We start from the raw sequence: 26,536 nt of genomic DNA, 5'->3' as shown, positions 1-26,536 counted from the left end.
AGTTCCCTGACCTGGGATCAAACCTGCATCCCCACAGATGATTGAACTTGGTGCACCCCCCCAAAAATAATAAATAAATAAATAAAATTAAAAAAAAAAAAAACCTGCATCCCCAGCATTAGAAGCGCAGAGTCTTAACCACTGGACCACCAGTGTTGTGTACTTTAAAGTACCCTGACTTGTGTACTTTAAAAGTGTGATTTTTTGTGGGATGAGGAGGCCAAGTAGTTAAGGCAATGGACTGCAAAAAGTGTAAATTCAATGGTATTTAAATTACACCTTCAGTTATTTTTTCAAAACGGGGAGATAAAAAAGCATTTTTTTAAACGAAGAATAAGAAGTATTCTAAAAACATATGTTTCTAGGGACTTCCCTGGTGGTCCAGTGGCTAAGACTCTGCACTTCCAATGCAGGAGGTGCGGGTTCGATCCCTGGTCAGGGAACTAGATCTCACATGCTGCAACTAAAGATCCCAAATGCTAAAACGAAGATCCCACATATGGCAATGAAGATCCCATGCGCCACAACTAAGACTCAGTACAGCCAAATAAATAAACAAATATTTTTAAAAATTAATAAAAAATAAAAACTTAAAAATGTTTCTATACAAATATAAAAACATATGCTTGTATACAAACTTTTATATATAATGTTCTCTATCAAAAATGTAAAAAATATTCAGGATATTTTAAAATAAGTAAACTTCTTAACATAACAATTTGCAACAAATTTAAGGTGAAAAGTTAACTTCAAAATGCAAGATAGTAAAAACACAGAAGAGGCAAACTATTACAAAAGTTGATCATTAGTTACTTTAGAGAAATAATGTTTCTATACAGACATGTTACCAAAATCCTGCTGAGTTTTTAATACTTTCAAGTGAATGATTACTTGCATATGACTAGTGCATATCTTTACGTCATTTTAAAATAAATATTAAAATTCAAACTTTAAAAAGCCCTCTTGCAATTCTTTGAGTAGCAGTAATCAAAGTGTGATCCAGGGAAATGTGTGGGTCCCTGAAACCCTTTCAGGGAATTCATGAGGTCAAAACTATTTTCATAATAATACTAATACTAAACTTGCTGTTTTCACTCTTATTCTCTCATGAGGGCATAGTGGAGTTTTCCAGAGGCTACATAAATGGCATGTGATATCTTAACAGACTGAATGCAGAAATATTCAATAAATATGAGAATCTGGTAGTCGTCAATTAAGTGAGGCATTAAATAAAGAGATTGGCAAAAATATAAAAGACTACTATTCTTCTAATTTTTTTTGTTTTGGAAAATAATGGTTATTTAGTTACCATATAATTTTTATGTTAACATGGAATGGGTTGAATATTATTTTTAAATGAATTAATACATACTTTAAAAATTCTTAGTTTTAATTTCAAATATGGTAAATTCCAGTAAAGAGAATCCACATTAAATAATCCTCATTAATCTTTAAGAGTAAAGAGAGTCTTGAGACCAAAAAGACTGAGAACCACTACTTTAGATGGAACACAAATACAAAAACCTGGCTTCCAAGAAGTGGAACAGCAGTCAATAGTACATCTAGAACTAAAAATTGTGACCCCTAGATTCATTTCGTCTAGAAAGGTGTCAGTTATGATAACTGCAAGTGAAGTGTTCGCTGAATTAAAAATGGAAGGTTAGGCGAAGTAAGGAGAATAAATAATTGTCCAGCCTTACCCCAATCCTTATCATTTATGTGTTAAAGAAGACCTCTCGTCCTACCTCCAAATGAAAACGAAACATTGCAGAGTAATTAAAAGAAGCAAATTCTTAAGCAGTCTTGGTTCAAGATGAAAAAACACAAGGCATTAGAAAAATAAAAATAGTATTTAAAAAAGTAAAAATTTTGGATCTTATATAGTAGAAAAAGAGTGAAAAATTAAAAAGCATTCTGTAATATATAAGTTAACATAAAGCACCATCAGAGAGCAGAGACCTATAGATATTCCAGCTTCCAGCCCACAGAATTCAATATATAAAAAAGACAAACTTGGAACTGTGCCAGTCCTAGGAGGCTCCCTGGAATCTTAACAAAGTTTGAATGGCACTGATAGAGAAAAAAAGAAAACTTCAAAGATGTTTCTAATTTTGATTTCTAATTTTGGCTCTGGCATTTTTGAAAAGAGTAACATTGAAAAAGTCATTGGACTTCATTAAACCTCAGTAAGCAGTAAGGCAAATGTTATAAATTATAAGAAGAAAAATCAATTTCCAATTGATCCTATATAATAAAAGTTCCAGGTACAAACCTCTTGTTGCAGCCTTTTGAGTTCTATTTCCATTTGCTCAAGTTCTTGTTTACAGTCCAACAACTGTTCAGTTTTTTCCTCCCTTAAGTGCAAAAAATATTAATTAAATAATAAACCTAATGCTTTGAAAACTATGATCGTCATATTATCATTACTAAATATCTAATTTAACACAGTATTAGCCATAACCCCAACCTGCGGAAAAAGACAAAGAAATTGGTATTAGGAATTTATGACTGGATGTCGTAAGACTCTCCCTTAAAGTTCTCCAAAGACTAATACAACCTCAATGACTAATGTCCTCATAGTTCATAAGGTAGCTTCTCTCTCTTCATCTTTTCTGCTATCCTCTAATTCCCATTCTCCTTCATCTCTTTCTCCCTCTCTGCACAGTCAAAGAAAAATAAGCTGGGAGAGTTTTTATGCAAGACAAAACTATCTGGGTCTGAGACTTCTAAGGGTTTCCAAACTATTTTCAACATTTACAATGACCTAAAGAAAATAATACACTGCCACACAGATATCTGACACATTTTTGACAGGAGACGTATTACAGCCACAGGCGTTAGTTTCTGCAAAAATCCCTTGGTCAATAATGCGCGAAAATCTTTACATCTCTATTGGTTTCCTCCCTGTAGTCTAGACATCTTCATATTTCTCCTGCTACACACTTTTTTCTTTTTACATTGCTTTACTTCTAACTCCCATTTTCTATCTCCCCTTCAGAGCCAAGCTCCTCAAAGTAAGTCTTCACTGTCTCTACTTGTCCACCTTCTGTTCTTAAATAATAAAAAGTAAATGTTCATTGTGTAAAACAATCTGTTTCTGACATTTCATACCTGCTCATGTTTAAACATTTCTTTCACCAGAAAAATTTTTTATTGAAGTATAGTTGATATACAATATCATGTAAGTTGTAGGTATACACTAATTTACAATTTTTAAAAGTTATACTCCATAAAATATTGACTATATTCCCTGTACTGTACAATATATCCTTGTAGTTTATTTTACATATAAGTTTGTACCTTTTAATCCCATACCCTTATGTTGTCCCTCCCCCTTCCCTCTCTCCACTGGTAACCACTAGTTTATTCCCTATGAGTCTGTTTCTTTCTTGTTATATTCACTAGTTTGTTTTATTTTTTAGATTCCACACATAAGTGACAGCATACAGTATTTGTCTTTCTCTGTCTGACTTACTTTACTTAGCATAATACTCTCCTAGTCAATCCATGTGGTTTTAAAGGGCAAAGTTTCACTCTTTTTATGGCTGAGTAGCATTCCATTGTATACATATATACTGTATTGTCTTAATCCATTCATCTGTTGATGGACACTTAGGTTGCTTCCATATCCTGGCAAGTGTAAATAATGCTACTATAAACATTGGGGCACATGTATCTTTTTGAACACCATATTAACAAACTGAAGAATAAAAACCATATGATCATCTCAATAGATATAGAAAAACCTTTTGACAAAACTTAACACTAATTTATGGATAAAAACTGCAGAAAGTGGGCATGGAGGGACCATACCTCAACATAATAAAGGCTATATATGACAAACCCACAGCTAAAATCATACTCAATGGTGAAGAGCTGAAAGCATTTCCATTAAGGTCAGTAATAAGACAAGGATGCCCACTCTTGCCACTTTTTTTCAACATGGTATTGGAAGTCCTAGCCATAGCAATCAGACAAGCAAAAGAAATAAAAAGAATCCAAATTGGAAAGGAAGAATTAAAATGTCACTATTTGCAGATGATATGATACTATAGATGAAACTGAGCAGGACCCTGTGGAACCCTCCCAGGTACAAATCCTTTTCATGTCCCCCCTTTGTTGTTTGTAGGAAATAGGCTTCATTCAGCCTCCTGACTTCCCCTGAGTTCCAAAGGGCAGATTCAAACAGCTGCTAATCAGGGAAGTAAGGGAATGCAGAAACAAAGGAGGAATAGTCAAGAAACAACAGTGCAGCAATAAAGCAGGGTCCTGGTTCCTCCCCAAAGAATATACATAACAATACCTTTGGGTCCTTCTGCAGGAAACTACAGGCTGAGCACAAGATTCCTAGAACACTACCTTGTTACCTTACCACCAACCCATCAGAAGCATGTCTGCTCACAGGAGAAGATAACAAGACTCTGACCACCTCCAAACTGATTCTCCTTTTAAAAACTTTCATGGTCCAACAGAATCTTCAGAGTTGGTTTTTGGACACCAGTCCACCTTCTCCCTAGGTTGCTAGCCTCCTGAATAAAACAAACTTTCTTTTCCAACCAATACTTGTCTCTCAAGTATTGGCCTTCCAACAATGAGCAGCTGAACCTAAGTTCGGCAACACAGATAGGAAATCCTAAAGATGCAACCAGAAAACTAGTAGAACTTATCAACAAATTTGGTAAAGTTGCAGGATACTAAATTAATATACAGAAATCTGTTGCATTTCTACACACTAACAATGAACTATTAAGGAAATTAAAGAAACAATCCCATTTACCATCACATCAAAAACAATAAGATACCTAGGAATAAACCTACCTAAGGAGGTAAAGGACCCATACTCAGAAAACTGTAACACATGGATAAAAGAAACAATGACACAAACAGAAGGAAAGATATACTGTGTTCTTGGACTGGAAGAATTCATACTGTTAAAATGGCCATACTACCCAAGGCAATCTACAGATTCAGTGCAAACCCTATCAAAATATCAATAGCATTTTTTACAGAACTAGAACGAATAATCTTAAAAATTGTATGGAAACACAGTAAACCCGAACAGCCAAAACAATCATGACAAAAGAACAGAGATGGAGGAATCATGCTCCCTCACTTCAGGCTATACTACAAAGCTCCAGTAATTAAAATAGTATGATACTGGCACAAAAACAGACACACAGATCAATGCAATAGAATAGGAAGCCCAGAAATAAACTCACATGCTTATGGTTAATTAACCTATGACAAAGGAGGCAAGAATATACAATGGAGAAAGACAGTCTCTTTAATAAGTGATGCTGGGAAAACTGGACAGCTACATGTAAAAGACTGAAATTACAACATTCCCTAAGACCATATACAAAAATAAACTCAAAATGGATTAAAGACCTAAATGCAAGACCAGAAACTATAAAACTCCTAGAAGAAAACATAGGCAGAACATTCTTTGACATAAATCGCAGCAATATTTTTTTGGATCATTCTCCTAAAGCAAAAGAAATAAAAGCAGAAATAAACAAATGGGACTTAATTAAACTTAAAAGTTTTTGCAGAACAAAAATGAAAAGACAACTTACTGAATGGGAGAAAATTTCGCAAATGATATGACTGATAAGATGTTAATATCCAAAATATATAAACAGTTCATACAACTCAACATCAAAAAACCAAACAACCCAATTAAAAAATGGGCAGAAGACCTGAATAGACATTTTTCCAAAGAGGATATGCAGATGACCAACAGGCACAATAAAGGATGCTCAACATCACTAATTATCAAGGAAATGCAAATCAAAACCACAATGAGATACCACCTTACAGCTGTCAGAGCAGCTATCATCAAAAAGAATACAAATAACAAATGCTGATGAGGATGGGAAGAAAAGGGAACCCTCACACACTGTTGGTGGGAATGTAAATTGGTGCAGCCGCTGTGCACAACAGTATGGGGTTTCTCAAAAAACTAAAAACAGAACTACCATATGACCCAGCAATTCTACTCCTGGGTATATATCTGAAAAACAAAAACAAAAACAAACCACACTAATTCGAAAAGATACATGCACCTGTGTACATTTTTTAAAAATCCTAATTTTTAATGGAGAAATAGTCCCATTGATAGAGGAATCATAATTTACTAATTTAAGTGGACTCCAATTTTCACTATAATGAACAATGTTTTGGCAAATAAAACCATCATACATAAAGCCCTGCATATTTTAAGACAGATTTCTAAAAGTACATTACATGTTGAAAGGTTCTTGATATATACTGTCAAATTGCCCTGCAGAAAGGTCATTACCAATTAATAATGCAACCAGCAGAGGATAAAAGAGCCTATCTGAAACAATTTAATAACTGAAAAATGCCATGTTACTGTTCTAATTTGAATTTATTTAAATACGAGGAAAGCCTAATTTTATTTTCTTATGATTATACCAATAAAATTTCTTCTGATGAAAAGCTATTACATTTTGTGCTTTATATTTCTTACAAGTATTTCTTTACAGATTGTTAAATGCCTCTTTAAAAATTAAAAACAAATTTTTTATTGTGGTAACATAAAAACATAAAATTGCAATTTTAACCATTTTAAGTGTAGAGCAGTTCAGTAGCATTAGTTACATTCACAATGTTGTTAAACTATCATTGCTACCTATTCCCAAAACCTTTTCATCACCCCAAACAGAAATTCTATACTCATTAAGCAGTAACTATCCAATCAACTTTCTGTTTCTCTCAATGTGCCTATTAAAGATATTTCATTTTAGTGGAATTATTTGTCCTTTGTATCTGGCTTAATCTCACTTAGCAAGTTGTTTCTATGGCTCATCCATGTTGTAGCAGGTATCAACGGTTCATCTTTTTTGTGGCTGAATCATATTCCATTGCATGCCTACAGAACATTTTGCTTATCCATCTGTTCTTGGCCTCCGGGATTGTTTCTACCTTTTGGCTACCGGGAGTAATGCTGTAATGAACACTGACATACCAGTATCTGTTTGAGTCCCTCTATTCAATTTTACTGGGCTATACCTAGATGTGGAATTGCTAGGTCATATAAAAGTTCTATATTTAACTCTTTGAGGAATATTCCAATGCTTTTAATTTTACTTTTTTTCTGGATGTTTACATATTTAACATTTTTTAATACAAATAGAGCAACCACTTTTGTGCAAAGTTCTTCCCCACCTAGAAAATAAATACATACTCATCTACATTTCCTTCTGGTTATTTCATCATTATTTTGTTTTTTACATTTAGTTCTTTAATCCATCTGAAATTCACTTTGAAATATATGAAGTATGAATTTAAATACTGGAATTTCCAAAAGAGTTATCCAAGAATTCCAGACTTACTAATAAAATAATCCCTTTTTTGCACATATTTGAGCATTCTATCTACAGCAATGAGGCTTCCTTCACACCTCCCCACTGAAACTTTTTCACAGTCAGTTACCTTCTTATTGCTGAATCTAATGGATTATTTTCAGATCTTTGAGGAATTTAATGTGGTTCATGCCATTCTTCTTCTTAACACTTTTTCCTTTGTTTTCCATGACTCTACATTCTTAGGTTTTTCTACTTCTCTATATATTAATTCTCTGACCCTTTTGCTGATTTCATGTTTTGTGCCTATCTTTTGGCTAACAATCATCAAGTTCTCTTTATCTGTGCCAGGCACTTTTGCTAAACACTTCACACTTTGCCAAGCACTTAATTCTAACAAGAGCTCTCTAAAGAAGTAGTAGCCAGTGACAGCAGCTTACACTTACTGAGTATTTATGTACTACACACTGTTTACTTACATATTTACCTCACACAACCCTAGAGTGGGCACTAATATTATTCTTGTTTAACAGGCTAGGAAACTGAACAGCCTTAGAGAGCTTCAGTAACCTGGCCACAGTCACTCAGCTAGGAAGTGCTGAGCCAAGATTCACACTCAGCCAGAATGCCTCTAAAGCTCATGCACTTGATCACTGGCTGTATCTCTCCAGAGTATATATTATTACAACTCTCATTTTGTGAATGAAGAAACTGAGTAACATGGGTAATAAATAGTGAAGTTTACCCTTAACCACTTAAACACCTTTTCAATGTTTGTGTTCTTCAGATTACATCCTTCTCATTCCTCATGTTCTTCCTGAGCAGTTTTATCCCACTCCAAAGGTTTCAACTACTATGTACATACTACATGTTATTCTGAATGAATATGCTAATAATCCCAAATCTCCATTCTGCATCGTGGACCAGACAGTCAATTATCTAATTGATCACCTCCACAGAGATATTTCAAAGGCACCTCAAACTAAATATGTCAAAACTAAACTTGTCTTCTACCTTAATCTTATTCTTCTCTCTTAAGTAGTTTCCTGTCTGAATAAATGGCATCAACATCTGAACAGACACTGCTTATAGGAAACTAGGAATTATATTGAAGACTCTGCCTTCTTCCTTAACGCTGCTCCAACCTCATCCTTAAAACCCTGGATCAGGCCCACACCACTTCTTGCCTGAATTGTCCTTCAATCTATCTTCACACTGCCACCAGAATTTATTTTCCCAATTTGAATACTCACTGAAGGTCCGCTACTAGGCTAGTATCTCTTTATTAAAACACAAATCTAATCTTACTACTCTCCTATGCAAAACATCTCCAAATTTCCCCCACTGTTTAATGTCCAAACTTCTGAGTACTGCATACATGACATTCTACTTATCCACTCCATCATTTTCAACTTCATTTCTTGCCATGTCCCTCTTTCCATCCTACTGTTGCATTCTCTTCTGCTTAGAATACCCACCTGAGCCTTTTGAACCTAGTTAATGCTGAACATCAGGTGAACTGTTACTATCTCTATAAAATCTTCCTGACACCATTCCCTTTTCTCTCACAGGTCAGAAATGACCAAAATTCACTTGAGTTTCAACTGTGGGCTATATAGACTTCTAACACACCTCCAATTTCCATGTTATTTCACTTATCTATTTAAAAGTTTATCTAGGGGCTTCCTAGGTGGCGCAGTGGTTAAGAATCCGCCTGCCAATGCAGAGGTCATGGGTTCGATCCCAGCTCCAGGAAGATCCCACATGCCGCGGAGCAACTAAGCCCGTGTGCCAAAAAAGAAAAAAAAAAAAAGAAAAAAAAAAAAAAAAGTTTATCTAGGACTTCCCTGGTGGCACAGTGGTTAAGAATCCACCTGCCAATGCAGGGGACATGGGTTCGAGCCCTGGTCCAGGAAGATCCCACATGCCGCGGAGCAACTAAGCCCGTGCACCATAACTACTGAGCCTGCACTCTAGAGCCCGCGAGCCACAAATAATGAGCCTGAGTGCCACAACTATTGAAGCCCGTGTGCCTAGAGCCTGTGCTCCACAACAAGAGAAGCCACCAGACTGAGAAGCCCACACACTGCAACAAAGAGTAGCCCCCACTCGCTGCAACCAGAGAAAGCCCATGCACAGCACAGGCTTTCCCAATAAAAAAAATTAAATAAATTTATATAAAAAAGTGTATATAGAAACTCAATTTAAAAATGGACAAAGGATCTGAATAAACATTTCTCCAAAGACGACATACAAATGGCAATAAGCGCATGAAAAGAAGCTCAACATTATTAGTCATCAGGGAAATGGAAGTCAAACCACAATGAGGTATCACTCATTAGCCACTTTTTGATGGCTATAATCAAAAAGGTGTATAATAACAGGTATTGGTGATGATGTAGAGATGCTGGAGCCCTCTTACATTGCTGGTGAGGATGTAAAATGGTACAGCCAAATAGTATGACAGTTCCTCTAAAGGTTAAACATAGAGCTACTATGTGACCCAGCATTTCCACTCCTCAGTAAATACCCAAGAGAAATGAAAATATAGGTTTACACAAAAATGTGCACATGAATGTTCATAGGAGCATTATTTAAACAGCCAAAGAGTAGAAACAATCCAAATGTCCATCAACTCATAAATGAGTAACCAAAATGTGGTACATTCATATAAGAGAATATTATTCAACCATAAAAAGTAATAAAGTACTGATTATATGGTACAACATGGATGAACCCTGACAACATTATGCTAAGTGAAAGAAGCTAGTCACAAAAGGCCATATAATGCATGATTCTATTTATATGAAATGTCCAGAATAGGCAAATCTATAGAAACAGAAAGTGTATTAGTGGTTTTGAGGAGCCAAGGGCAGAGGGGGATGGAGAGTGACTGCTGACGGTTATGGAGTTTCCTTTTACGGTGATGAAAATGTCTTGAAATTAGACAGCATGTGATGGTTGCAGAACTCTAAATAAACTAAAAATCACTCAGTTGTACACTTTAAAAGGATAACTTTTCTGATACATGAATTATATCTCAATAAAGCTTTTTTTAAAAATAATTTGTGTGAGGGAAAAACTCTTTGGAAACATGGGATCCACGGAGACAGAATTATAAAGGCAGCCTTTGATAGTGTTAACTACTGTATAAAAATGAAATTTATAAGGAATTAATTCTTGTTCCATCCAAATTGCAAATTATACTTTTACTCTGTATGTTAATAAATCCAAAGCAATTATATTACGATGTACCACCCACAAGTACGCTATTATTTAATTTGAATGTTCTCATTACAATTATTTATTTTTATTAAGTATAAGGCAACCTGAACTAAATTTATCTGCCATGATTCCATACTTCCTCACTTTAGTAAAGATATATCCCAACAAAAACACTTAAAACAAATGTTAATAGAAGAAATCTATGAAGGAACACATTTTCAAAGGACAACAAAGATATTAGATGGCATTTGATGTAATGCTAGTTGCTGGGAATACTTGCTGTATCTGGCATATTTATTTACTCATTAAAGCTAATCATTTACATTTTCTAATCAGCACATGAGACCAAATTTTACTAATCTAAGTTGTTTGGAATTTTAATAACACTATGCCCAAGTAAATTTTATTTTAAAATCAAATTCTAATATAGTACAAAATGTTAAATGAATTCACAGCCATCACTGCAGTTCTAATTGCATGCTTTATCTAAAGACTGGAGAAGATTGTGCTAAATTATATGGAATGAACTAGTCTTCACTGTTTAGGCTATCCATTAACTGCCAGTCAAACTAATAACAGCAATCTCTCTTCCCTAATTTTCATGGTGCAGCTGTTTATAGAATATCCTGGGCGTGTTCACTTCAATAGATACATAATAATGCAGACATTCACAATGAAAGCTGTGTTTTTTTGTTTTCAAATTTTCCTAGGGACTGTGTATTTTTTCTACCTTGCACATTCAACCACTTGCTTAAACTAACAGCTTTAAACAATCAGTAAATAAACTTAATTGCTATATTGTGGTTTTACATTTAAAATCTATACTCTGAAGCCCAAATTCCAGGAAAACAAACCAAAAAAAAAAAAGAAGGAAAGAAAGAAAAAAGCCTAAAACACAAAACTCCTTTGTTCTTTTTTAAACTGCAATATGAAAAATCTCCAGCAGAGACTGGTTATTTCTTTCCATGTGATTTACCAAGGAATGCCTATGTGACATTTATGCTGACTTTCCTACAATGACCTTTGAAAGTTAAATAAACATTAATTTTTTATCAGCACTAACCAATCTGAACAGTTACCATTTCTAAGTATTGATACATGACTCAGGCGTTTCAATTACTCAATGCAAAAGATACACAACATTATGTTTTTTGTAACACTGTATGCCCAAAATTCAGTTTCTTACTGTATTAATTTTAAAAAAGCTAAACTTATTGATCTGTATTAGTGGTTGCCAGTATTTTGGATTTCAAGAAATGCAAAAATAAAAAAATTAAGCAGACCTCAATATGCCAAGGAAAAACATTATTTTATAAAAGTATGGACATCCTAACACTAGAAAAATAGGGCATCCTTTAAATTGATACAGAATAATGGGCATCCTTTAAATTGATAAGATGTAACATTAAGAAAACCTTACGTTAGTCTCATTTTTCTCATTTTGACAAATACTACTGAAAACTTTGACACAGCCTAGCAACTGGGAACCACGCAGCAATATTCCATAAGCCTAAAATATTGCTTAGGTCACCTTTGCAACCATATATTTTCAGTGAGCCTTGAAAAGCAGCAACTTACAATTCTTGCCTAAGCCTTCTTATCTTGGCCTTGGCATCTGCCAGTTCCACTGACAGATGTTGTCGACTTTCTGTTCGCTTCATGCCTGGAGAACCACAAGGTGACTGTGCAGATGAAGAGGCATGGGGTAGAAAGTGAAGACCATCCCGCTCTTCAGAGAGTTCGACAATAGTCTAAGAAAATAGAGTAATAAATCACAGAATTACTTTTAGTATTTTACACATCAGAGAACCAAACACATCAACACTAGTCACTAAGTCTAAGTATTATACTACAACATCAAAAAGAATTCATTGGTCAAAAATATCTTAACTTTGTCACACTTAGCTGTCATTTTTTTAAAGTTTCATTCAATAGTTCATGGATAAGCTATTTAGAAGGTAACACAAGAACAAGACTTAATACTTCTTTCCCTTCCCAGTGTTTTAATAAGAAAAAGTAAACTGTGGTAAAATAAGAACAGATAGCAACTGTTGGAAAGACATAAAAGACTTGCTGACATAGTAAAGAAATTAACTCGAGTGATGTGTTTATTTCTGTGCTGTCCAACACGGTAACCAGTAGCACAAGTGGCTAATTTCAAACTTAAAAAGTTAAAAATACAGTTCGTTTCAAGAGCACAACAGCCACAAGTAGCTAGTGGTTGCTGCACTGGACAGTGCAGAATTACAATCTTGCCATTCTTGCAGAATTGGACAACACTGCTCTAGAATTGTAAACAGAAACCTCAAAGGGACCTAAAAAATCCTCAGAAGTTTAATTCAATCTCTTAATTCTGCAGCTAAGGTAACTGAGACACAGAGAATGATTTGCTCATGATCTCACAACTGTCTCACAGCAATGTCAAGACTCCAAACCAGTCTCTTCACTCCATAGCCTATGCTTTCTCTTACAATACTAGTTCTAATCTGCTTCCCATCTCAACACTTATCTTTATTTCTTTCTCTAGAGACCTACCATGGGACACAAATCTTCTATTTATCCTAAATCTGAACTTTAAGGGCTATTTAACCTACATGTATCTCACTCAATCATATTCCTCCATTCCCCTAATTTCCCTCTTTTTGGAAAATTCTTATTCTAAACCAACTTCTCAGCTTTTCTTTCAAACTTCCCAGGCAAACAGAAATTGTCGCTGGTAGCAATTTCATCAGTCCTTCTATTCCAGACAGAACGGGTGGAGTTACCACCTAAGGACCATGAAATCACCATCCTCACTTTCACATCATCAAGTCTTATAATGCCCTCACTGAATCATTACTTTTCTTTTTTTTTTTAAACCACCCATCAGAATTAATTTATCCTTGGGATACATTTGAGCACCCAAATCAAGGTCTGTCCAACTACTGCTTTCACAGATTCTAGTATGCTTATTGATAAACCTCAGAATATGACCTCCCAGTTCCTTTTCTCTCTACAACTCTACATTTACTTCCGACTGAATACATATAGGCTTCTCCAGTGAAGGAACCATTCCTCTCTTGTGCCATGCCTCCTTTACTATAGCATCACTCCCATGTCACCATTCCTATGCCTGAAGCTCTACCTCCTTTACTATAGCATCACTCCCATGTCACCATTCCTATGCCTGAAGCTCTAATCACTCAATTTCCCCTTTTGCCCAGTTAAATAGATTATTCTTGGCTACTCTAGAGTTCCGACTCGGCCTAGAACTACAATTAGGCTGTCAAATGCCACCCTTACTTTCTAATTTAACACCACCATGCCATTTTTTGACTATGGCTCACTCTTTAGGGAAAAAACAAAAGGGTACTAATATTTATAGAACTCCTAGCTAGGGGATTTTCCAACAAGATCTCATCCAGTACTATAATTGGCAATAGAAGCTTTACATCTATTTTAGACATAAGGAAACAGAGGCACATATAGATTAAATACCTTAACCAAAGTCACACATCTAAGGGTAGATATAACAGGAATTCAAATTCAAGTCTGATTCAAACACTATGTCATTTTCCTTACCTACCATCAGTTTTCCTATTCTTGCTCCAAGGTGATAAAGAACTCTAAAAAACAAAACAAACCAAAAAAAAAAAAAAAAAATACAGCCCTACTACAAAAACTGCCATCCACTTTTCAATTAAGCTCTTTCCAATGCCCATCAATTCTTTTATTGAAAACCTATATGATTTCCTGGCAAAATTTTTCCACAACAGCTGTTGTAAATATATTCCCTTTTCTCTATATAAGCCCCCAACTACAAACTGCTATCATCACTTCCAACAAATGACCTCTCCTCCAACCTATCAAAGAAACAAAACCACCCGCGATAAACTCCTCTATTTTTATGCATCTCTTGTTCCCAACACATATTCCTTACTTAACATTTTCAATTTTTCTCTTCATATTGGTTTTTTCTCCTTGTTCTTCAAAGACATACAAGTTTCTACTATCTAGGGGAAAAAAATAACATTTTCCCTTAACTATACTTTTATTTCTCTTTCAGTGCTACTTTTTGAAGGGTGGTTTGTTCACTTGACACTGCTTCATCTTGTCTGTCTACCCAGTATGTCCAGCCCAACTTCCCTATCTCTGTGAATAGTGTTACTAATTTCCATAGTAGCCCAAGCTCAGACTTCATGGAGTCAACTGTTATTTGTGTATTTTCTTACTCTCAGTTATCTTTAATCTTGCCAACATCTCCTGTCTTTAACAACAGTACCTGCACATAGTATTCACTAAATATGTTTCATGCACAAACTAGAACTTAATTATATGCTACCTTACATTTTTCATCTATAATGTATTTTTTTTAATAAACCAGATACAATCCTTCTTAGGTTTCCTTTGTATCTTTGATGTTATCCACCATAGTAGTGAGCACAAAAAGAGCTGCTCAAAAATATTTAACTGAATGATTCACAAAATGGAAAACTCAAGAAAAGTACTGAAGACACATATTACATTTGAAATTAGCAGACAGTGAAATCAAAGTATCAAGAGCCCCCAGATGCCAACAAAGAGAGCTCAAAAGATCAACGGGCTGCAAAATATTTTTTAAAAAGAAAGAAGGAAAGAAAGAAACCTGGTATTGAGAATTAAGAGTATCCAGAGGTATTTTCCATTAAAGATTATGTGGAGGACATTTTGACTTTTCTCTAATAGTGGTAGTTTCTTGAGCTCAAGAACTTCAAACATTTTCAAAAACTCTGACAGAAAATGTTGTAAAGGCATACCTTTAATTTCTAAAGCCTTCTCTGATCCTTCCGATCCCAGGCATTCCACTAATGGTTGCAAGTAATATCTTCCTTCCTTAAATTCCTATAGCATGTCTCTTTTTTGGTACCTGCCACTTTCAATTTTTTATTACAGTTAATTCATTTATTAAAATAATTTCTCTATTAGATTGTAACAATCTTTGGTTCTTTTCTGAAAGTTTGTCATTTTGTTGCTCCCACGTACTCTAGCATAAGATCTTGCAAAAAGCAGCTATTTATTAACATATGTTGAAGAATGAACATAAAAAGACACAACAATGCTAAAAAAAATTCTGGTGACAATAATTCTACTTACAGAACTCCTCATTAAGGTAAAAAATCAGAGATATTCTCAGCACAACCATAGGTTTAGGCAAAGGTATTATCAACATTAGAACACAAGCATTGGAGTAAGACTGGGCAAATTACCTAACTTCTCTGAATTTGAGAATCTTCATCTATTAAATGGGGTTATTGTGCAGACTTACTAAGATAGTATACAATAAACTTACAACACAAAGCTTGGCATACACAGTGACAATAAATATTTGGTTTTTAGTAAAAGGAGAGGACTGAAGAGATTCTCGTTTCATAGCATTAAGAACAAAATAATGAAGAGTAAAAACAGGGTGACCAAATTATACTTTCTAGACTGAAGTGAAACAATTCTGACAAAAAATCAATAAAAACAGAAAAAAGGGCTCTCTGTTCTGACAATGGGGAGCATCCCCTCCGGATAGCCTGTGGCTGCCCAATTCCTGCCATGCCAGCAAATGGAGGATTTAAGTGCTTTAAATGCCCACTTTAACTCCCAGTGTGAGTACTACTGCTGGCCAGAATACACACTGAAATGGGAGTGGACCACAAAGCATGAAGTGGCCGACCAGCCTGTGATGATATGGAACCTCCTAGAATCAAGTGCCTAAGTATGAAAGAACACATTTCTGAACCTTGTAAGCTGACAGTTCTCAGTGTCCTGGGAGATACCCAAGGGAACAGACAGAGCAAACATTTTACTGATGTTATTCTAAAATGCCTCTCCCAGACTCAAATTTTCCTGAAGCAGATCACAAGATACAGCACACAGTCTCTGACAGAGCTGAGAACAAGGGGATCTGCAAATTTCGAGTTACAGTCAGATGCTGCAACAAAATTCAGCACTGCAGGGAAGAGTTACACGAAATGTCCAGCAGCAACAGTTACAGAGCCACATGCAAGCTGTCCTGCACTGGTGGCCACAAACCACAGGGTAGCCCTTCCTGAGTTTGTCAATTCATTGTGGCTTGGTCTGGCATGGAGCCCACCTGTGCAACCATGAATGTTAATGTGGGCATCAGAACAGCACTCATATGACTTCTGGATCAGTTTTATCAGAAAAGGAGACTTCTCATTGTGTCCACACCCATAGCCCACAATCTCCTCTGCTGGATGCAGCTAGAAATGCTACAGCAAGCAGTGTGGCCTGGATCTTCATTCTCTTCCTTCAGTATGGTGCTAGTGGATAAGCACAGCATGGACAAGGAGCACTGTGTCTCCCTGGTGACGCCTGTGGCCCTTTTTAGCCTGACTGACACTCTCCCCTTGGGAAAAGAGGAAATGGTCCTACAAGCTGAAATGGCCAGACCTGTAACATCTGATGGGATGGCTCCTCTCGCCACAATTTTCTTTCTACATAGTGCTATGTACACAGAAAGGCCTTAAAAATATCTTTAATGTACAGATTTTTGTTATTTTTAAAGTCTATTTTATTATAAGCTTTCTCTGCACTTAAAAATTAGCACGAAGCTATTTGTACTTTGAAGAGTTTCAAAAAATATGAATGTTAAGTTATTTACTCTCTCTCTTTACTCCATCATAGCTAGTTAATTTTGTAAGGAAATTAGAAACCACAACCATAAACACTGCTTTCAATATGCTATTCAGTATGATATATAACTTTCTCCTATTTTGTTTTTTACATAAAATTTTTAATTAGTAAAGTATTTTGGAAGAAAAAAGCAGAAAAAAGTAAAAGTAAAAATCTTAAGAACTTGTTTCAATCCAATTGAATGATTCAGAATTACTATATTTACATACTGTATTTACGTGTCTAATATTTTTCACAATTATTTTTAATTATCTTTTCTAACTAGTCCACTGTTGATCCAAACTGAAATTTTTCCCCCAGAGAACTGAGCTTATACCAGCTAGAAACTCTTTTCCCAATACCTGAGACAGGAGAATGCGAACCACCCTCCTGTCTCAGTTACCTGGAAAACATTTATTCCTTATTAGAAAAACAAATTCAACTAAAATGCTTAATCAGGCAGGATAATGGATTTTTAAAAGGTTTTTTTCAAATAATCACTCTATACAGTGTTTCACATTCCTTTTAGTTTTGACACAAATCATGTAATGACAAGTATTTTGTTCATATTTCTCCAAAATAACATCCTCCTTCACACCATATTACTTCAGTAAATAAGATCAAATAAATTTATACATATCCAGCAGTCACATGAAACCATAGTACAAATTTTTAGAAGTAATTCCTCAGAAGCTGGATGACACCTTATCAAAGTACTTTTAATATCTTGAAACACAAATAGAGAAATGTTGTAGAAAATGGATGAAACAGTAAAAAGACATTAACATAAAAAAAAGAAGAAACAGCATATGGTTCAAAACAGATTGAAAATAAACTGATCTAAGTATCTCAGGGTAAGTTTGATATACACTAGGGATGTTTTGCAACTCACTCTTTTCTTCCTTTGGTCTTACTGTCTTAGATTTTTTAAAAATTTAGTTATTGTTCTAAAACATTTATTTCCTATATTTTCTTCTCTTTTAATGCCTTAAGAAAAGCTGAAAATTCCTATCTGAAATGAATATATTTTATAGTGATGTGAAAGCTTTTTGTTCCAAAAATATCTTTAGAAATTTCCCCCATGTAGTCTTTCATTAGTCCCAAGAGTAATCAAATTCTCTATAAATAAGCTCAAATCTGTCTCTCTCATATAAATGGAGCAACTGATCAAAGTTTTACACTCTCCAGAATGACAGAGTACTTTGGTCTGCTATTAAGAAAATATTACTCACCACCACATGCACTAACGTCTAGACTCCTCTAAAAATTATAAGCTGCTTTCAGAAAGTGCAGGCAAAAAAATCTGGTGCAATTTTACTCTTCTTAAAAAGCAAAGCACTCTCTTAAAGGAGCTTAACATAATTCTCTTTTTTAAAATCACACCTCATTATACCAACTACAAAAATTTGAGACCTCTGTTGGGACACTTTATTCAGAACACCTGTTATTCTCCTTTTATTAACACTTATTTTTCCAGTCTCAAAATGTGGCAATAAAACTACAAAATTAACCTTAAGCAAATCCTTATACCTTGAAAAGGCAACGATTTTTCCACTTACATCAATGATATTTTTAGTTTCATACTTTTGTACTGTTGCCAGAATCATGGGGATGAGTTAAATAACACAGAAGAACAAAATCAGAGTAATTTAAAAGGAAGGAGAAAAGAAAACCTAATTGCAATATGTTTACCAGCAATTTGGGGCTCTTAGGCATCCTTTCTACTTCCTGTGCTGCACAAAAGACATATAGTACCTTATTATCTGTCCCTAGAAACAGAGTATCAATTCTGAAAAATCTCTGAAGTTATTTGGAAAGCATACTTTCATAATATACTGAAAGAAATTTACAAACCTCTGAATGTTCATCTCTCTCATCTATAAGTCTTTTCAGATGCAATACCATGTTTTTCAAGAGTGGTTCTATTTCCTCCTGAGACATATCAGTCACTTCCATCCATTGTAGATCAAACACATTTTCCTGATTATGGGTTACCTTTAGAAAGCAACCAAAGTAAACAATTTTTTAAGTTCCTAATACTTAAAAATAAATTTAATTTTAGCATAATATTAGCTTAAATATTATATACTCCATATAATAAAAATATGAAAAGCAAGTATGATGCCTAAAGAACATTCGCCATTAATGAATGATGAAAAGGCTTCTATTAAAAATTATTTTTACTAAATATAATCTTTAAATGTATTTGTTTATTTTCCAGTCAACTGAAAAATAAGATATTTAATTTCTTTCTTTTTTTTTATTTTGGCCACACTGTGAGGCATGTGGGATCTTAGTTCTTCAACTAAGGGGTGGAACCCACACCCTCTGCATTGGAAGCGCGCAGTCTTAACCACTGGACCACCACAGGGAAGACCCAATTAAATAAGACATTTAATTCAAGGCATTCCTAAGGCATTCCTTCCCCCCACAAGGAAGACCCAATTAAATAAGATATTTAATTCAAGGCCTGACAACTGCTTTAACAAAATCAATTAATCTTTTCCTTAGATAAGACTAAATTTATTGTATTTGAATTCAAAAGCAAAAGGTTTTTAATCCTGTAGGATATATGTTATTGCACTTTTATACTTGAAAAACTAAGTCTTTATAGATTCTGAAGAGGACACTGTCATAGAACCTTAGGAGAAAAGGACTCCCAATACAAAGATTTTTAAAAGAATGAAAAGTTATATAAGTGAAATACTTATTTCTGGCTTTCCATTTCTCACTGTGATTCTGATGTTTTGCTTTGACTTTCACAATAAACAGCAAAAACAACACTTTCAAGAATGGTGGCAAATTTTAGTAACTTGTGGTATTCAGCATTTATTTAAAATAAAATACAAATCACAAAGCTAATGGAAACAAACATATATATGTATATATAAAAGGAAACTACCAAGAAAACTGTATCTTGTAGAGTATTAATATGCTTACTGTTGACAACAATATTACTGACAAAAAAGTGGGGCTCCATGAATATTAACTAAGAGAAAAGATGATATATGGAACACAAATTCATTTAAATAGAGAATATTTAAACACAATTCTATTTAAAAACTCTCTCCCTTTCCTTAGTTCTCCTGTAAAATTTAACATGCTATAGTTCTAAAAACTCTACAGTACACAAGATTAAAAGCCCAAGACTAGACAGATGCAGAAATAGCAGCTTTTAAAAACAATCTTAAAAACTAAATATTAACTTCAATTATTTGACATTGTACACTATGTCCTACATTTAGGTTTTTACATGGATGTTACAAATCACTAATGTGTTTATAATTCAAGTAATATCTTCAATAGAAATTATGCTGTGCGCATTCATTAAAAACAAAATCACTGGAATGACATAATACTAATAGGTTATCATCTTACCTCACTTTAGTTTTGAATTACAGGCAGTGGTCCACTTTGTGCTGCTGCCATTTACTATATACTACTCACGCTGTGCTGTCTAACAAAGAAATATACATTCCTCAAATAGCACTTTCTGCCTATATTCCAATGGATAAAGACAACAGTACCTCTGTAGTCAGTATCATGCCATGCAGGAGATAATTCATTTAATAAATTATGTCTAAGGAAAAGACAATTTGTCTAAAAGCAGAGTTCATCTATACTTGACTTTGATTTATTCTTGCTTAGTCTATGACTAAGTATTTGAGGAGATCTATGAATAAAACACACCACAAGCTTCATAAAAGTACATAAAAACTGTACACAGATTATTACCTCTTGAATATGTGCGGCAACTGCTGCTTTTGTATCAAAATCTAAACCTTGAATTCTCTCAATAAATTCTTCTTTTTTCTGACACTAAGAGAAATGAATAAAACAATCATTCATACTTTATAGGGTATAGTTGTTAGCATGTTGTAAATAACTAAAAACTCATTAGGCTAAAAAGCTTGGCTACATTTTGAACAGCACAATGAGGGTTTTGTTTTGTTTTGCATCTAAATGATCTCTAATATACTTACCTAATAAAAAGATAACAATTTGGAAATATTTATTTAAAAAGCAAGGTATTGAAAATCCATACTATTTTTATGCTGAAAAGTTCTAACTTCTACAGCAGGTAACCATTACACAACCCATCTAAGGTCAGTACAATATTATTATGCTAACTTTACAAACAGAAGTAAAGAATCAAGAACTTGTTTCAGGGAGGATAAGTTACTTGCCAAAAAACACAGTGAGTCAGTGACAGAATTCGGAATACAGCCAAAATGCTCAGTCTTTGGCTATCATCAAACAACACAGCCTTTCTTCTTGGAAAAAAAAAATTGAGCAATTTTTACTTCAAGCTTACAATTCATTCTCACATCTTCATCCTATCAATCTCAATAAAAGAAACCTACTTCTGTGGCCCAGTTCAACACGTATAAGGTAATACAATAAATATTTGATTTGTTCCTAACACAAAGTTACCAGGGGCAAAATTTAAGAATGTATATACAAGTATACATGTATCAAGTGGAATAAAGGCAGCAATTCTTTATTGTGTACCTTTTAAAAAACTTTATATAAACTATTACAATGCAAACCTCATCTTTTTCTTTCCATTCAGTACTGAATAACAGTTTAACATGCATCTTACTCTCTGCCTCTCATCTACATCTCTTATACTGCAATCCAATTGCTAGTTTAACTGTATTCTTACAGCTAACAAATGAGAAGTGCATACAAAATAGACAGCACTGCCTTGCTTAGCTTAGCTGCATCTCTTGGGCCAATTACTGAACTACTACTAAAGACACTATACTCAAAAAAGACAAATTGGCTCTTTGGTCAATAAGAAACTTAGCAAGGGTCTGATTTATACTCTATACATTTATTACATCATGATATTTTATTTCTACTGGCATACAATTTAACTTAAGCACATTTCTATCAGTGCAGAAAGCTCCTCATACTGTAAAAACAAAATTATTAGGATGATATAAAAATACTTACAGTTAAATTATGAGAAGTGTACAGTTCCCAGCTGTGACTAGGAAGTCAGGGTTTTGGGGGGATGTGATAAAAACTACCAGGTTTAAAAACAAGAATTTTTTTGGTCTAATAAATAATACTTGACAGGCACAGTGAGAACAATTAAGAATGACTTTTGGATACTACATTTGTGACATATATAAAATAACTAACTTTTTAGGTATGGTAACACCAATATTTAAATTTTATGTTTTCAAAAGTGCTGACCTATGTACAGTTTGAGCCAATGAGCATACGTAAAGTGGCAGGGTTGTAATAACCATGACTCACGAAGGGTCCCCCAATTCAACTGCCATACCTTTCTCTGCCTTCAGTTTAAATTAAACACATACACTTCCCTTTTCGAAGTCCTAAAGCCATTGTTTATTTTTACTACCTTTAAAAGCTCACCCTTTAACACAGGCGCAACACAAAATCAATGAGAATTCTTCCTTTACCCTTAAAATGCCCACAATTTGTACTAAATCTCATCTCTATTCGAACTCTGTAAGTTTTAAGAATTCTGGAAATGTTTTATAAATAGGTTAGGCTTTCTTAAAGAATATCAAATGAAGTCGATAGGTTCTTGAAGGCTAGAAAAGAGAAAGTACCGAGATGGAAAAGAGAATGAGAAGATTCAAACTTTGAAGTTGAATAATCAGAATATCAGTGTTGTCCAGCATACTATTCACTAGCTAACTGTGTCTACTTGAGTATTGAAATGTAGCTAGTGCAACTGAGAAATTGAAATTGTAATTTTAATTGCAATTAATTTAAACTTAAATACCAACACGTGGCTAGTGGTTATTCTATTGACAGCCCAGCTCTAGAGCATAAAAGGAGTCTGGTGTTAAAAACAGAACTGCAAACAGTTTTACTTCCAACTATAAAGACTCTTGTGAAGACTAAATAATCACCAACAAATTTTTTCCACTTAAAATTAAGCTCTCTTTTATCTTTATATACAGTTCTTAAGTGTTACGGGCACTAAAGTTACTTCTAAATCTATTACAGTAATTAATTCCTAAGCCAGCAGGTTATCATGACTTCATAATTTCCGCCTCCTTTTTCATTATCAATCCTCTTCCCTTCCATAACACACACACATAAGGATGTTCTGAGAGAGATTTTTAAAGGTACCTCTAGGGAAACTTTGAAAGCGTGGGGCCTTTAAAAGCCTCTGAATTAAAAAAAAAGAATAAATGTTTTAAATGGTATGACTATCTGATAATACAATTAAAGTTTGAAATAAAATAACAGAATAATTGTTTTTCTTCAAAATCTCCTTAGGAGGTTTGACAGTTATTTAAAAATTTCTAACATGGACTTTGAACACCAATGGCCCATCCTTAAGTCTTTCAGAAACTAGAGCCTGAAAAATTTACAAAAAGTTATTAAAATAAAAATATGAAGAATTATTTTAACTTACCTGAACTGCACAACCCAGTAAAAGTAAAAGCAACTTTTTTACTTCTTCTGTGCCTTGTTCTGAAATAAAAACAATTACTAAGTATATTTTACTTTAGTTCAACTCTTTTGTAGTGGTAGAATTACTTCTAGAGGTGATATTCACAACAACTTGACCAATGGATTAAGTTTATAAGTACAGTAGGGAATTTAAAAAAGCAACTCTGTGTGCACAATGTGGTAAGAGCAGAGGTGTGCAAGATCTCAATTTTCGAGGGCTGTAGTACAGATAAAATAGCTTTCAAAGCTCTGTGTGATAAAGGATGCTAACTATAAATCCACTTCTCCGTAAGTCATTATACTACACCAGCACACCAAATTAAGAATCCCTGCTATAGTGACATGCCACCGTCAGCCAAAATGGTTCCTAACAGGTCTGGCTTCTCTTAGGCCTATTGGTGTTTTCTTTCTAAAACACAGACCTTATATGATCCATCTATCTATAAAATTTAAATGGCTTTCCACTGTGTAGATTCATGAGAATCAAAACCTTAAATGTCAATTACAGTGAGGCTGGTAAAATAAATGTATATAACAAGCTGGATAAAGTTAATGGTCTGTAACAGAACTGGACAGTACATTCACTGTCCAACAGCATTCAATTCAAATTTTCTCAAAATATTCAGCTGACAGAAAAAAAAAAGTCACTTCTCTGACTAGAATTTCACCATCAGGCCAATCTGTCTTCCTTTCAAACATTTCCTCCTCCTCTCCATGAAACAACCTCCTTCCTTAGCCACACTAATCACCCTCCCCCAAATACACATACATACACACTCCAGTGCCTTAACTTCTGTTACTCCCTCTGCCTTTCTTCCCCACCCTTTGTCCCTCTAATGCAGCGGTCCCCAACCTTTTTGGCACCAGGCACCAGTTTCATGCAAGACAATTTTTCCACGGATGTGAGGGTATGGTTCAGGCAGGAATGCAAGCAGTGATGGGGGTGGGGGGGCGGCTCAGGCCGTAAGGTTAGCAGTAATGCGAGCGATAAGGAGCGATGGGGAGTGGCAGATGAAGCTTCTCTCACTCACCTGCCACTCTCCTCTTGCTGTGCGGCCCGGTTCCTAACAGGCAGCGGACCGGTACTGATCCTGGTCCATGGCCTGGGAATTAGGGACCCCTACTCTAATGAACTACTTACTAATCTAATTACAACCCTAGGCACAGCTCTAATATCTCTGTGTAGTCTTCCCTGATTCAACCACCAATGGTCTCCAACCCTCACTAATCTGCCAACTTTAAGAATAATCAATGGCTCCATATTTGATAAGCCTTAACATTTTTATATCTATTTTACACTAATTATTATTTGATTTCCCAGTAATCTGTGTATCTCTCACCAAAACACAAGATCCTCCAGAACATAAACCATTTTCTTTTTATTCCTGGTCCCTTTAACTTCGTAAGTAATTATTAAATGCATGTGGAATTAAAAACAATTCTATTCTACATACAAAATTTTTTTTTCATTTTTTATTTGTATATTCAAATATTCTAGAATATCTCGGAAGAGTATCTAAACTCTTAATTCACCTCCATCTAATTGGTAGTCTCCTCAATGAAAACTGCTGCTTGGATTTAGTTTTTACTTTGTTTTTATTTTTGTTTGTTGTGACTGAGGGTGAGACTGGGAATTGGAAAAGATATGCTTGATTTGGATTACATGTAGTCTGTAAGAATAAGTCCTTTGTTGAAACTGTTAAGTAGCTGCTAAATCCCCCAACTGTTCAAAAATTAAAACCCTGAACACATCACAATTAAAATCTGGTAAAGGGCAGGAACTTTGAAGAAAATAATTTAAATTATATAAGAAACTACCTCTCATCTTTTTTCCACTCAAAAGTAGTTTAATATAAATTACAACATATCAATCAGTAAAACTTAGATTCAAACAACTTTGGCAATGGTAGATAGTAGCTACATGAATAGAAACCCAGAAATTATTTCAAAATCACTTCTTTTCTAAGGTTACGTTCTTTTAAGCTTATAACTACTGTACTTATCTTCTATACTTGTTTATAAGACACTAAAAATCATCACAGAGAAGTATCAATTTGGTAGAGTCGAAAAAATACTGGACTTAATGTAAAATGTATGTCTGATCCCATCTTCAACTTACAAATATTCTGTTTACTTTATATAAAATGGAATAGCACCTCCAACTTCCCCTATAGACTCACAAAAACCCTAGTGAGTTAATGGAAATAAGGAAGATCTTGGTAAGCATTATATTACGCAAAGATAAGACTTTATTATCACATTATGCTAATTTTAATACTTACCAGAAAAGGGATTTTTGCCAATGATTAAGACATTTGGCAATGACATCATAATCAACTGCTGCAAAGTCTCCTATAAAAAGACACCCAAAGGTTGTTATATGGGTAATGCTGACAAGGTAATTACTCAACAAGCTATAACATGATTTGTGCACATCTCTGTAGGCATACTATACCTACAGAAGTATATTTCAATTAAAAAGCTTAAAAAATGTGAAAAAAGATATCTAAAGTCCTAAATCTTTTGTAACTATAAGTTAATGAATTAAATAACTAAAATTATAATATCAGATAGCCTTAAGTTAATAACATATCAAATGTCCATAAAATAAAAGTGTCCAAGTTGAACTGGTCTAATACCTATTGTTTGGAAATCTGAAATTTAGGTATTAGATAATTAAACCATCTTCCTCAATAAAAGATCAAGTATGTGTACTCTTTTGGGGTTTTTTTTGTTACTTCTCTCTGAGAGAACTAAAAAAAATCAACAGTAAAATTAAGAAAGCTAGTTAGTTCATTAAAAATCTTGTCTTATGATTATTTCATGCAAGTCAGCTCTTTCTCAGTGAATTATTATTTCTCTCCTATCTACAACAGATGTTTTACTTCCTCTGACTT

The 26,536-nt window shown here is 34.3% G+C and overlaps 1 protein-coding gene and 1 pseudogene across 6 annotated transcripts in view; one reads left to right on the top strand and one right to left on the bottom strand.

Annotated features, from left to right (window-relative positions):
* CCDC88A (coiled-coil domain containing 88A) overlaps window positions 1-26,536 on the bottom strand; it is a 113,070-nt gene that overhangs the window by 53,596 nt on the left and 32,938 nt on the right. For all 6 annotated transcript variants that reach the window (XM_057740968.1, XM_057740969.1, XM_057740967.1 and 3 more), the window contains exons 4-9: window positions 25,922-25,991; window positions 23,602-23,660; window positions 20,931-21,014; window positions 19,050-19,190; window positions 12,132-12,304; window positions 2,273-2,354 (exon numbers count right to left, since the gene is read on the bottom strand). In XM_057740968.1, the coding sequence (XP_057596951.1) occupies window positions 2,273-2,354; window positions 12,132-12,304; window positions 19,050-19,190; window positions 20,931-21,014; window positions 23,602-23,660; window positions 25,922-25,991 (609 nt within the window). The remainder of the gene's footprint in view (window positions 1-2,272; window positions 2,355-12,131; window positions 12,305-19,049; window positions 19,191-20,930; window positions 21,015-23,601; window positions 23,661-25,921; window positions 25,992-26,536) is intronic.
* On the top strand, window positions 16,113-17,050 carry LOC130856762 (sushi repeat-containing protein SRPX-like; annotated as a pseudogene).

This window comes from Hippopotamus amphibius, chromosome 7, assembly GCF_030028045.1.
Source record: "Hippopotamus amphibius kiboko isolate mHipAmp2 chromosome 7, mHipAmp2.hap2, whole genome shotgun sequence".
In the NCBI taxonomy this organism is placed as follows: domain Eukaryota; kingdom Metazoa; phylum Chordata; class Mammalia; order Artiodactyla; family Hippopotamidae; genus Hippopotamus; species Hippopotamus amphibius.
Note: the sequence above shows the minus strand (reverse complement) of the source record. Positions and strands in the feature narration are given on the sequence as shown.